The 13897-nt window shown below is 41.4% G+C and overlaps 1 protein-coding gene across 5 annotated transcripts in view; it reads left to right on the top strand.

Moving 5' to 3' along the window:
* The window catches only part of syt7b (synaptotagmin VIIb), a 105960-nt gene that overhangs the window by 65229 nt on the left and 26834 nt on the right, over positions 1–13897 (top strand). For 4 of the 5 annotated variants that reach the window (XM_030094556.1, XM_030094548.1, XM_030094540.1 and 1 more), the window contains exons 3-6: positions 649–728; positions 1502–1636; positions 5056–5250; positions 11292–11639. In XM_030094556.1, the coding sequence (XP_029950416.1) occupies positions 649–728; positions 1502–1636; positions 5056–5250; positions 11292–11639 (758 nt within the window). The remainder of the gene's footprint in view (positions 1–648; positions 729–1501; positions 1637–5055; positions 5251–11291; positions 11640–13897) is intronic. The other variant, XM_030094564.1, reaches the window with a different exon arrangement.

Genomic DNA, 13897 nt, shown 5'->3' with positions numbered 1-13897 from the left:
CTGCTGTATTAGTCACATTTTGTAGGCGGAGGTTTAACACAGAACATCAATGTGAAAGTGAAAGGAAAGTATTAGTGTCGGTTTAGAGGTGCTTCAGTAACTTCTTAGCACTTGGTTGGTTATCAGTGAGTCGTGCTCTCGCCTTTAATGAGCTAGTTGATTCCAGAAAGCTTTAATAATTCACATAATTACTCCTTATTTTACCCTGTCAGTTTAAAAACAACCAATTCATCTTTTGTCTCTATGTATATGGATTGAGAGAGAGAGAGATGATATCTAGAAATGTATCAACGTGCCGGAGGTTTCTCCCTCCCTTCTGCTTTGTCCTTCCTTCCTGTTGTGTGTTCACATATTTGTCATGCATGTGAGAGTGTGTTTTTGCATCTCATTGTAGTGAAGTGCTCCTTCATCATGTTTTCTCTGAAGCTGACGGGCTGCAGTCTTGGCACCAGTCCATCTTTGTTTTCTTTTTTATCAAATGCACTTCCATCGTTGATGGTGTTTTCCTTAAAGCGTCTGAATCTGAAGCTGCTTGAAACGGCCCACAGTTGAACATTTCAGTGGTGAAACGACATATAAGATGTAAGTCTTATTTCTTTCCCCCCCCCTCCTCTTTTATTCTCTGCATCTGTCTTGTATCTTTTTCAGGGGAAGCGGAATAAGCCAGGGGTGGAGGCTGCTGGCTCGCCAGAGTCTGTGAGAGGTCGAGGGGAAAATAAAGCCATCAAGTAAGTGTCAGGGAGGAGGTAGATGGAGGCGCATGGAAATGATCAACGATGTGCTGATAGTATCATGTTTTAACGGCTGTTTCTGATCCCAAAGCTCATCTTGTAGATCCTTTTGTAGATGGGAATGATCAATTTTCCATAAGTATTTTTTTTCTTTATTGTCTTAATTTCTTCTCAAAGAAAAAAAAAACACCCTTCCCATTAAAAAAGCCGTACAAAACTAATTTCTTTATATGATTCAGCAGCTGCACACACACCCAAATAAGAAATATTTCACCATTAATCTTGCTCTCTGCTACATTTCCAGTTGAGTTTCCAGTTCCAAACACCAGTTGAGGCAATGAGGTGTTTTTACTTTTTTCAATCGATTTTTCCTATCGACCAAATGCAGTTTGTTTCTTCTTGGCTGGCAGATTGATGAAGCGTGCACGTCATGCTTAATGTTTGACCAGTCTTTCATGTCGGAGGTGGATAGAAAATTTAACATCGCCACATTTTGTTAGAGCGAATATATTCAGTATCTGTGCCTCACGAACAGCATGCACTTTGATATTTAGAACTTTACACACGCTGACATTATTGCATTCCTCCCATTTATTAACACCCTCTCCCTGACCTTTGGATACATGACAATTTATTCTAACTTTGTTCTTTTTATAAAGTTATCCTCAACTTCTTATTCCTTTTTCTTATCTTGTTTGTGTAACTTCTTTATGTATCTGTGACTGCTGGCTCCTCTCACCCTGGCTCCTCTGTTTGTCTCTGCCTTGCAGTGATCTAGACAGAGACTTTTGGAATAACAATGACAGCAGCAACGTGCAGCAGAGGTGGAGCTCCTACCCGCCCAAGGAGTTCCTCTTAAACATGTCTCCCTACGCCCCCTACGGAGACCCTCGCCTCACGCCCAAGTGAGTCTCAGTCACGGCTGGTAAGAGCCCCCTCTGTCTCAGCAGGGCTGTACTGAACAGGGGCTTGTGTACACCTCGGGGAACTCCTCCACTGATCCATGACTGCTGGACATTATCAGCAGCGGAATCATTTACTTAGGATGCGCAGTTTGTAATTCCAGTTGCTCTCTTGAGTCCATAAATTTCTCACAAATCAGATGAAATATACTCCAAATTAAAAGCAAAGGTTGATGACTCCTAGCAGTAAAAATGTTGTTTTTAATAGCCTTTAATAGTAGACAGCTTTATTTTTTTTTAGTACCGTCTGCCCACATGTCTTTTACCAGAAGTCTGGCCTCTCAGCCCTGGTAATCCTCATGTCTCTGCATTCAGGCATGTCCACGGCGAAGCGGTGTTTATTATGCACTGCTGCCCATGCGGCACCTGATGGAGACGTGCGGCTCCATTCCTTGATATTCCTGTGACTCGCAGGACACCCGTAACAAATTGTCACCAATTTTCCCGAATGATCATTTTCAGAAAGAAAAAAAAAACCATTGATTTATGCTTTCTGTCAAAAGCCAAGCAAAATATATTTGAAGTTTCTATAATAAAGCAGGATTTAAATCATGTATGACTATGAAATAAAAATTTAAGAAGACTTTACAGCTGTGACAGACACTCTGCTTTGGAGTTCTGCCCGGTTGTTAAAGCAAAAGCTGGGGAAGGAGCAGTTCATTTTGCATCATGTTCAGGGTGTACGGAAGGAAAATGTTTGAAAGCCCCGTTGCCTACAGCCCTGCTAGCCCCACCAGACCCTCATCGCCTCTCACCTGCAGCCCATGGTGTGTTACCATGGAGACGGACAACCCTCAGAGAGCAGATTGTTTTCTATGAACATTTTTCATAAGCCTGGACTCTCGACTCAAGCATAATCAAATATGCTTTCCAGGATCACTGGAGCCATTAAGACGTCCTGCAGAGGGTTGACTGGTGTTAATATTCCTTTTTTTTTTAAGTTTCTTTTCATCTTTGAATGTTTTTTTTACCCCCCCTCGGGAAACTTTGACATTTAAGGAAGCGGAATTATTTGCTTCCTGGAAGAGTCCTAGATCAGATGATCAACAGCACTCTCAAACACTGCTATTCATTAAAATATGAAGCAACAGTCAATAGGTGGTTATTCTATCCAGATGTCTGCATCAATGCAGAGCGACAGACTCCGTGAACCAGCACGGTTGAAGCTATTCAATAAGCACGTTACACCTTGTTTGTCCAACCAAAGTGTGAAAACAACAATTTGTTTTTCTCCTTGTCTGTACTTAACTATTTTTTCTTTCCTCGTTATTTGCCAGACAACCAAACGAGAACAGGAAGTTATTGCACGTAAACTACTATGACAGCAACGTGCTGCATTTGTAAAATAACAAGACTGATTTGTGAGTTTTGGAGTTGCTGCTAGACGGATTATGGACTGCTGAATAGCCATCCTGTGATGTTCCCACTCTTCGTGCTCGGTCTCACTGGCAGCTGGCTGTGGCTTCATATTAACACACACAGAGCTGAGAGTGGCTGTAATCTTCCCATCTAACTCTCCATTGGAAAATAAATATGCAAAATAACAGAAATGTCCTGCTGTTACTTTAATGGGATGATTTTTTTCTTGTTTTTGCTCTACTTCTGTTTCCTTTTTTTTTTTTAACTGTGTTGTTTTTGTATTTGTGTGTGTCTGTGTGTAAAGTTCTGTGTTTACTACCACCACCTCTTCCTCCATTCACTCGGTGTTTCCCGCCTGTTGTCATTACTCCCTCTATGGCTCATAGTAGCTGTAGTGCGTTCAGGCTGCCTGATAGCCCCCCCGAGTCCGCTCCACTGAGCACTATCCCAAAAATAGTGGTGCCGTATCCTCCGTGTTTGAGTACCGCTGCGGATTGTTGGGATGGTAAAACGCCCGTTTAATATCAGCCTGTGCTCCGTCATCGAGATGCATCTCACAGCAGCCACGGAGACATTAAGCGTACCTGCGCCTCTGTCTCATCCTCCCTAATTACAACTCACTTGACTCTTTCCAAACCACAGGGTGATCAATTACTCTGTGCAGTGATGTAAAATGAGCATCGTGATTACTGCCTCTGTTGTCATTGGATCGCGTATCGCTGTTGACATAATTGCTTAATCTTTATTGGCTATTATTAGGCTGGTAATGGTAGCACTACTGAATTTTTTTAATATTTTTTTTTTTTTTTTTTTTTTTTTTAGCAGATCACAAAACTTTTTACTTCTAACTCCTCGCTGTCAGAACAATGACGCTTCTGAGCCGGAAGAGTTTGTGTCGCACCTTCAAGGATGCCTTCCAAAGCGTCAGACACGTCAACAGTACTACAAAAATATAAATCATGAAAGCAGATCAGGATGAATCCGACGCTGGAAGCTGATAGCAGTTTGGACACGAAGCTACAAAACATCCGTTGTTTATTGGAAATTCATTCGTTTTACAGTGACCCCCCCCCACTCCCCACTCAGTGTCTCTATAAAGTAGAAGACTCTCTCGTCCTGTGCAGCTGTGTCTTGTGTAGTTTGTCCTCACACTCAGAGGGCCCGAAGTCAGTTTTCTGTCTGTACTCGTCTCTGTCTTGTCTGAGTCGAGGTGTGTTGGGTGCGTTTGCGACATGCTAAGAAAAAAGACAGAGCCTGCACTGAAATATTTGTGAATTTGCAGATTATGTGGGTTTGTGCAAACAGTACAGATCAATTGTAGAGATACATAGAAGCTAGTGTTTTCTTCCCTGTTTCTGTGAGTTTTAACATCTAAAGTATTACATCTGCAGCCAGCAGCTTTATCGTTACACTTTCTATCTCTGTTTGGATTGAAATGGACTGACCTGTTCCATGGCCCATTTTTCACTTAAATATCAGAATAATCAGATGTCTGTGGCCTTCGTGGCTGCAGTAATAAAGATTTTCTGTACATCATGTAATTGAATTTCACACTAAGAAAATGTTTGTATTAAAAAAAAAAAAAAAGTCCAAGGACATTGTTAAAAATGTTTTTACTGCATGTTGTCAGTCTCAGCATCGGTGCAGCATTGGACAGAGCTGTTGTACAAAATGTTTATACATGGGTCGAAAGAGCAAAAACAAACTCTGCAGTTTCCTCAAATGTTAGTTCAGAGGTTTCCTGCTTATTTACTGTGGGTCTCTGGGACCACCAGTTGGTCTATTTTAATTTCCTGGACACTCATGACTGGATGACTGGATTCATGGATTGAGCGTCCACACACCGTCCACCGCTGGATTGACTAACTGACAACTCTCTCTGCTCTCCGCTTTTGTGCGTCTGTCTCCCGTCTATCTCTTTTTTTTTTGTACCCTCTCTGCGTGGTTTCTTCTTGTCTGTTCGTGTCTCTTTGTGGACAATCTGGCCCCGCTGCTCCTCCAAGTGGGGCTGCGGATAAGGGTGGGCAAGGTGGCGCTGGACCCTCGCCGGGGGCCAGTGACAGCGGGGGTGGTGCTTGCTCTGGGGCGGGGCCCAGTCGCAGTGACAGCGTTCGGAGCATGGTGATGGGGGGCAGCAAGGCCGGGCGCTGGCAGACGGTACAGAGCCACATGCATGCCGGAGGCCTGCGGTTTAGCAAGTGAGTGGGCGCATGGTGACACGGGGCACGCATGAGGGGGTGCAATGTTCACAACAGCATGTTGTGTTTATCTGAGAAGTGATTTTTTTGAAGTTAGCCATGAATGAAACTGTTGCATGCACTCGGCTGGATGGACAGTGAGTTATTGTTGACATGGAGAACAGCTGCTCCTCAGAATCCCTGTGGTGCATGAGCAGCTACTGAAGACCCCCCCCCCCAACCCCACAACATTCATAAACCAATATAGTTTTATCGTATTTTGCCCCACAGCTGATGTCTGAGACAAAATGAGGCCACACAGTCGTAAAGTTTCTCTGCAGGCTTCAGTTTTATGAAGGCTGACACAGTTTCTGGAATTTCAAACCAAACATGCTGGATGGAGATCTTCAGGAACAGTGTGCTTGTTCGTGAAGTAACAGCATTATAAACTCTGAGTGGGCTGCTGCATAAACAGCAGGAGCTCAGTAATGTCAAGCCAGTGATACAAATGAAGCCTTTTCCAGCAAAACAGTTTAATGCTGCTTTATTTTAACCACTGTTCACTGTGTCGTTGCAGATATCTCTGAATCTGTTTTCTCTTGCCAGCAAGGCAATACTGGCATGGACCTTGCTATTCCAGACTGTTGTAGCTACCATAATAGTCTTAATTAGCAGAAAATGTAAAAAGAATTCATTAATGACAGTGATAGAAAGTAGGAAGTGTTGTTCTGAGTTCCTCATCCTACAAACAATAGTCTAGACAGTGATATTATATGACTCACAACTGTAGCGTTGGCATAAGCTCCAGTTAAAGAAGTGCAACCATGAGTACTGAATAGAAGGTCGTGTTTTCAAGCTTGTGTACATAATGTATCTGCGGTATGAAAAGTTTGGCAGCAACATCTGTTGGATTTGAATTGATCTGAAACCATGGCCAAGTGAGCCGAAGAGTTGTTTTAAAAGGCTCAAGCTTTTCTGCTGTTGAGTAAGACTGATTTTCTAAAGCAAACATTTATACTTTTCGAAAACCAGGTGCGACGGTTGTGTACTTCTGTAAACACGACTTCAGTTTTTTTCAAGTCTGAAACATGCTTGTGTTTTTTGTTTTTTTTTTACGACTGTGTTTATTTTAATGTGTTTGAAGGGAGAAGGAAATCATGATGAGGGGCTTTTCCTCAGCTGGACTGCCACAACTTTTGTTTGTGAACTTAATTACAAGATATATTTCTGTGATGTACCTCAAAGCTTTACTTTGTGACATATAAATCAAATATTGTCATAAACATGAGCAACTCAGTGGACTCAAGGGCCCAGCCGGTCACTGTGTGGTGAAAACCTGAACCCAAACAAATGAAGTGATCCGGTTTGTAGCAGGCGATGCTCATGTAAACAGGTACATCAGCATCCTAAAGCCTCATTTAAATACTCCTGCTTGCACATGGCGCCAGTCATGTGTAATATGAGCTACTCAGTACCATCAAAAGGACACAGTGATACTATAAGAACTGCAAGATGTAAAAAGTTAACATTACTCCAAAAAAGGGTGCAGAAAAAGAACTTGTTTTGACAATTGTAAAAATTAAAAATAAATGCATTCCATTTGGATTTTTTTTTTAAAAAGTCTTATTTTTTGTGAGAAATACACAATCGTAAACAGAAAAAGCCTTTCCTGATAGAGGAAACTACTCTCATTTTACACATTTTTAAATCCAATAACATCAAAGCCTCAGCGGGCTTGTTGACTCTACCAATGTTGCTGTATTCATATAATCATTTCTTACATGCAGATGTGGAAATACTAATAAAGGCAGTGGGTGACAGAAGTGCATGTTTCAAACACAGCATTTAACATTAATCTGCCACCAGATAAACAAATTCTCTCTCATGAAAAACTGTAATGACTGAAAGACCAAATGCCAGATTGATCAGCAGCTGTAGATGAGCCATAAAGTTTAGTACAGTAACTTTACAGTCAACTTTTCATCCTTTTATCACTTTTCTGTTGTTGCTTCATCTGTATTCATGATAACTTGTGTCCTTGAACGATACAAAAGACTGATCTGAGTGTGGAAAGCAAAAATTTGTCTCCAGAAATTGTATTTTTCTCTTGATTGGTCTGAAGGCATCAAGAACTGCTAATGCGCATAATGACAAAGTGATGTGCCACCGGAGAACTCGGCGCAGTGCAACATAAAGGAAAACATGCCAAGAGGAAAAACACAAGCTCACTAAGAAGAGACATTAATCAGTTGGACAGTGTGTTGTTACATGTGTTCTCCCACTGGCGAGGGTGTTTGTGTGAGTGTGTGTGTGTCTATATGCATATTCTCCAAAGCTACAGTGAGCCCAACCCTGACTGACTCTGTGTTTGAGTCATTTTAAAAATTAAACTAACAAATCATACTTTATTAATCCCCTTGAGGAAATTCCTTTTTTTTCCCTTGCATTGACCAATCCCATTTCCAGGATGTGGAGGTGCAGCTGCATTACGGCGCCCCAGGGAGATGATGGGGGTCAAGGGTCATGTTCAGGGAGCCACAGTCGTGACATGGGACAAGCCTGCTTCTCTAACCTCTCGGCCCCCACTGCCCAGCGATACAGTCATGCTTATAGCGCTGCGCCGTTTAGCTTTCTACCAACATGGCCATAAAATATTACAGCTTGAACTTGAATTTCACTTATCCTTTCGTATTGCTCTCCCCTGCTGTCACTCTTCTGTTTTGTTCTTGCTTCACCCCTCCTGTTAAATCATCTACCTTTTCATTTTCATTCGTCCTCTGGAATTGGTTTCTATTTTGGGGTATTTACCGCCCCCCCTCTCCCCCCCATCTCTCTCATACACTTTTTTTTTTCTTGCCTCGGCTGTTGATATTTTCCTCTTTTCTCTTCTTGTTTTTCACCCTCCTCAAGTTCTCTTAATTACAAAATCATTCAAGGTTTATAGTCAACCTAATTAACTTTCAAGCAAGAGGAAATATGGAAATAACCCTGCGAGCCAGTAAGAGGATACAGCAGATAAATAGAGCTCTGGCCTCTGGACTCATGAATGACTGTGACGCTAATGATGCGCTGTACTGTACCTGAAAACAGAAGGAGACACAAGTATGGGGGGGAAATCGCTGTGAGGAAAGGTGTCTGTGTTGTAAGGCCCTGGGATTTTCCAAATGAGTAATTTCAGTGCCAGATTTATGACACTGAACAGACTGGCAGAGTGTATTAGTACATCGCCCGGCTCCCAGATGTCTGGCCTCTTGTCACCATCAATCCTGCCGAATGTATTGATTTATCGAACTTTATGTGTGTGTCAGTTGACTTTATTTATGTATTTATTCTTCACATAGACACTTGACTTTTCCTCCCGAAAAAAAAAAAAAGGGATGTTTAGTTCGTAAAGCTGTTGTATGTTTATGTTCTTACAGTTACATTTTCCAGTAACAGATATCCTGATGCAAACCAATGAGCGATACATCTAAATCAACAAAACTCAATACAAAACTATAAAGGCTGCTTCTTGTTCAGATGTGAGCGTCTTCACACAGCAGTAAAACTTGTGTGAAGCTCACTTTGCACTTTTCACCTCTGCCGTGGAAACTGAGGAAAAAAAGAGTTGCGATCGTAGAGATACAGCAAATCAGATACAGTATTAAGTGTCTGGAAGCTGTTATTTAGGACAAGTGTGAAGTCTTCTTGCTGGAATTGCTACTTGTGTTTTGTTCAATTTGCAGAAAAACAACCTAGTTCTGAAGTCTCTCTTCATTTTGGAGTGGCAATTGATGCAAACTACGCAGGGCCCGTCCTGTCATTGTGTTCTCGTAACTCAGAAACTTCCAGAAATAACACATTTTAAGTGGTTTGCATTTATCTCACCTTTGCAAATGATTTTTAGTGCACTTCTTTCTGACCTGAATGTCTCCAGCAAAGATGCACCCTAATAAAAAAAAATAGGGAATATGTCGAAGTAAAAAAAAATAAATAAATAAAAAAAAGCAAAACAAATTCTGTTTTCAAGTTGTCAAGTGTCATAAGCAGCTCCTGAAGAGGAGTCTGAGGCACTTTGTTGCTTATGTTTGATGGAAAGGTAAGAAACAGCAATGAAATTGATTGTGGATGTCTGAGGAAGCAGGTGAGAGCAGGAAAAGAGAACAAGCAGAAGCCTTGTGGCCACGGAGTTGCTGTGATTAGTTTTTGTGTCACCAAGATTGATTTGAAACACACTTAAACAATTGATCATTGGAACTCGTATGTTTGTGCAGCAAACTCAGTGCCAGAGTTAAAAAGTACCTGACGGACGAGAGTGATGAGAAAGGAAAAGGAGAAAAGGAAATACATTAACTAAAAACTGAAGCATAAAAAAATTTAAGTATTTTGAAAGAACCTTTCAGTTAACATAACTGCCAATTATATATTTATTCAACCTACCAGGTTTTTTGTTAGAACCACAGACTTATGCAGTGGTTAGACAGCCAGAATAAACCCATGGGTGGATGGGTGGATGGATGGGGTTAGAATTTTTTCCTCAACATTTTCTTCAGTTATTTTCAGCTGTGTAGTGTTTCAGAACATTTTGGTCAAAATGAAAGTGCAGACAGTGAAAAAGTGTTCAAAACAGAAAAAAAAACAACCTCTGTTTAGTTTTTCCTGTGATTAAAAAAAAAAAGTGAGTTTAATTTTGATCGTGGTATTCTCAATTTATATTCTTATAATTTTGCAATCACGCAGGATGTCAATCAAAAGATGTTGCTCTTCTGTTCTTTTTTAATGATTTAAGATGATACTAAATTATATTTATCATTTAAATGGCACAACCACCTGTCGATGGAGGAACTTTTTTTCATTAAATTAATATATTTTTTCTTGCTAGAACCCTAAACACCCAAAAAAAAAAAAAGTTTTTTTCCCATTTTGAAATCGAGACTCTTACTCGACAGAAATTCACAAAACACCACATCGAGTGATTTTATTAGCCACAAGTAAGTAAACATTCTCATCAAAGTCTCTCCTCAGGAAAAGCCTAATAGCATGCTGTATGTGAGTGTGTGTGTGGGTGTGTGTGTGTGTGTGGAAAAGAGAACGAGCATGCTCCAGTGCATGTATATGAGCTCTGTCCTGTATTTACTTGATCCAGCATGGCTGTGCTCCTCGGAGAGCTCGTCTCCCAGCTCTCCAGCCGAGTTGGAGCACAGCTAATGCCAGAGAGCGGCGCGAACACAACTCCGGTCCAGGCAGTAAATCCTCCCTCACAGCATTAGCCGCAGACAGAGCTGTTTAGCACGAGCTTACAGTCATCAGGCGGGGCAATGATTGAGGGAACGATAAGAGGTGAAGCACTATTACATGATTGTAAGAGTAGCAGGCCGGTAATTAGAGGGCGAAGTTAAAGAACAGTGATTGGAGGTGGTGTGGAGATAGAGGGATGAGAGGGGGGAAAGATGAATGGACGGACGGCATGCGGAGCGGCGGCGCTGAGGAGCGGAGAGGTAAAAGGGAAGAGTGGGAAAGGAGAGCGGCGAGAGCCGACAGGGCCTCAGAGAAAGACTAATGGAAGCAAAAGGCAAGAAGGTAGAAGTAGGTCAAGGCTAATTAGGAAGAGAGATAACATACAGAAACAATTTAGCGCTGCAGATGGAGAACAGAGGCTGAAGTTAAGTGATAGTGATACTTTAACTTCAGCTCGAATTTAATTCCACTTAAGCCGCGGTTTGTTTTGACATCAGTTTGGAGAAGAATAATTGAATGTTTATATGTTGTATGCCAGCCCGTCCGACACACAGCGCACTGTCATGCAGCATCAACTCAAAATGCAATACAGCTGTCTTCATTCCACACTCAGGAAAGTAAAACCTTTTTGGCAGTTCTGTTCTTTCCTCTTTCCCTCATTGACTGAATCTCTTTCTTGGATATCCTCCACCAACACTGTTCATATATCTCTATCAGCTGTATACATTTTTTCACCATCCTGCACTGATTTTGTTTGATCTCTTCATCTTGTGAATGCCTGCCAGGTCCTGCAACTCTCGCTGTGTCTCTAACTCGGCTGTCTCTCTTCCCTGGGTGGCGCTCAGTTTTGGGGACGCTTCCCTTTCCACCGCCTCCACCCTGGAGCACATCCCGTCCTCGGCGGTGGCGCGCCCCCGGCCCCTGGTCCGGCAGCAGAGCCTCCAACAGCCTCTCACTCACCAGCCCCCACCGGGCCCCAACGACCCCCCGGTCACCTCGCAGAGCCTGGGCCAGCTGCATACGGGCCCGGGCGGCGGGGGCCACCGCGGGGGCCCGCGGGGGGTCCGGGGGAGTCCGGCTGGAGCCTCCCGGTACAGAGGCGGAGGCGCCGGTCGGTCGAGGTCCAATCCAGGAAGCTGGGACCACATGATGGAGCAGATCCGCCACAGAGGGCTGGATGTCAAGTCCTTCTTGTGAGTGTCTCCAAGTTTACTTTTTTGCATTAGAACATGTATAATGTGTGTGAGACACTGATTCTTCTTTTCTAACTTAGTTCACCGTCATATTAGAATCTGTTACTGAGTGTCGGGTAAGTTACTCAAAATTAGAACTCAAGCAAGGGGAATAAAAGTTTTAGCAGCTGTGCAAAATTCATAATTACACTAATGACAACAAACAACAGATACATGCAGACAGCAGCAGACAGGCCTTTTAAAGATAAGGTAATGCTAATTTCAGAGCGGCAAATACATCTCTGACACTCTAACATCTGTTAACACTAAATAACTGTGTCACACAGAGAGAGAGAGCGGCTCTACGACTGTTCAATGTGAAACAACAGTAATGTGCAACGAGTTTCAGCAAACTTCAGTAACTCACGCTCTGTTGATTTCATAACAGAAATCAGCTACCTGCAGAAATGAGTGGACATTCAGTAACACACACTTAATAATGTGTTATTCTCAACGCATTCTTGTGAAAAAAAAAATCATTTTTGAATTCTTACATTGATAGTATGATAGCATTCCAAAGATTCCACGTTTTTATTATTGTCATTATTCTGCACTGAAGATATCCTGTAATATATTGTCAGATCTTTGACTGTAATGAAAGTGTTCATGTCCTGGATGTGTTGTTAAGATAATCCAAAATATTTCAAGCAAGAATTTATTTACATGAAAGTCTTACCAGAGTATCCAGAGTTGAATAGCGACTCATTCAAGAGTGTATTACTGACGGGTTGAAATGACATGGCAACCACAAATCCTCTCAGTGGCTACAAGGTTATCTTAAGTAAGTAAAGTAACTTTACTAAAACATAATTACTGTGATCTACTGAAGCATACACGTGAATTTGTTTCTGTTGATAAAATATATATATATATTTGAAATGCAAAATGGCAGGATTTGCTAAAGTCATTCATCTATTTCAAACAAATTTTCCAATGAACTAATTAAAAAATAATCAATGGGCTATATGCACAGCTCCATCACTTCCTGAAGTTCAGACGGAACCTTTATTTTCTGTGTTTTATGATAGGATGAACGGATTAATCCAGGTGTGTCTGGCCATTTACTGAGGTCATATCATATCATAACAGGTTTTTGTGGAATTAGGTAATACAGCTGAACTTTAAATTGAAGTCCATATGCATCTGAAGTTATTATTTCAATCATTTTAAATTGTATAATTGAAAGTAACAAGTTAAATATGCCATTTTGCCATTTTGTGGAATTGACAGATTAAACAGCATTTAATTAAAAATTCATACTTTCTGTAGCAAATGTCATTAGGACACCTGATAACTCTGGTTTATGGTGCCGTCGTTTTGCAGCTGAGATGCCTGATTATTTGACTACCCCATTTTTTAATAAGGGTATTTACGAACAGCTCAGGCAATTCTGTGGAATTAACCTACATGGCAGCGGGATTTATCGAGCTGCTGCTGAATCATTCTGCAGTGTTTTACGTTTGGTACAAAACAGGCGGCTGATCAGTCTGACGTCCTGACTGACATTAGCTATGATGATGATGATGATGATGATGATGAAGAAAACATACAGTAAATCACAGTCTGTTTTGCTACATCCCTAATATGATTTACTATGTTGTTCTCATTAAAAGCCAGTCATGGAAAATCTCAGAAATATTGGAAATTCACATTTTAAATACAAAATTAAGTGAAATAATAATAATAAAAAAAAAGATCTTCCATTTTCGTAATTATCTGCACAGTTCAGTAATATTTGTTGTCTGAACCTTTGGCAGCAGTCACAGTTTTTAAATGTTTCCTGTATCCATCAAGAGCAGACCAGGGACCACACAGCCTGTGGCTGTCTGAATGAGCTGCGAGGGGTCAATAGAAATCAAATGAAAACAAGTCTGAAAATACATCCAAAATTAGTTTGCTTTTATTATGAATGTGGCAGCTTTGCAGCTTTTCTTCTTTTTTTTTCTCTCTCTCTCCCTGTGCGCAGGTCGTGATTGTGGCTGTACTTTTTTTCAGTGTTGCAAAATTGTAATTTGAATTTCCATCATCAGTCAAAACACACACACACACACATAGAAAACACTTGTCTGATGCGGAGCAGTTTATATAAAACTGTCAAGAATCAAGATATAAACTTCCTTCATAATTGAGTAAAACTCATGGTTAGACCTCCTAAAATAGTCTTTGTTTTTCCATGTGTGCCGACTGGAGGAATTGCCCCCCCCCCCCCCCCCCCCCCC

This window comes from Salarias fasciatus, chromosome 1 (assembly GCF_902148845.1).
Source record: "Salarias fasciatus chromosome 1, fSalaFa1.1, whole genome shotgun sequence".
Taxonomy (NCBI): Eukaryota; Metazoa; Chordata; class Actinopteri; order Blenniiformes; family Blenniidae; genus Salarias; species Salarias fasciatus.
Note: the sequence above shows the minus strand (reverse complement) of the source record. Positions and strands in the feature narration are given on the sequence as shown.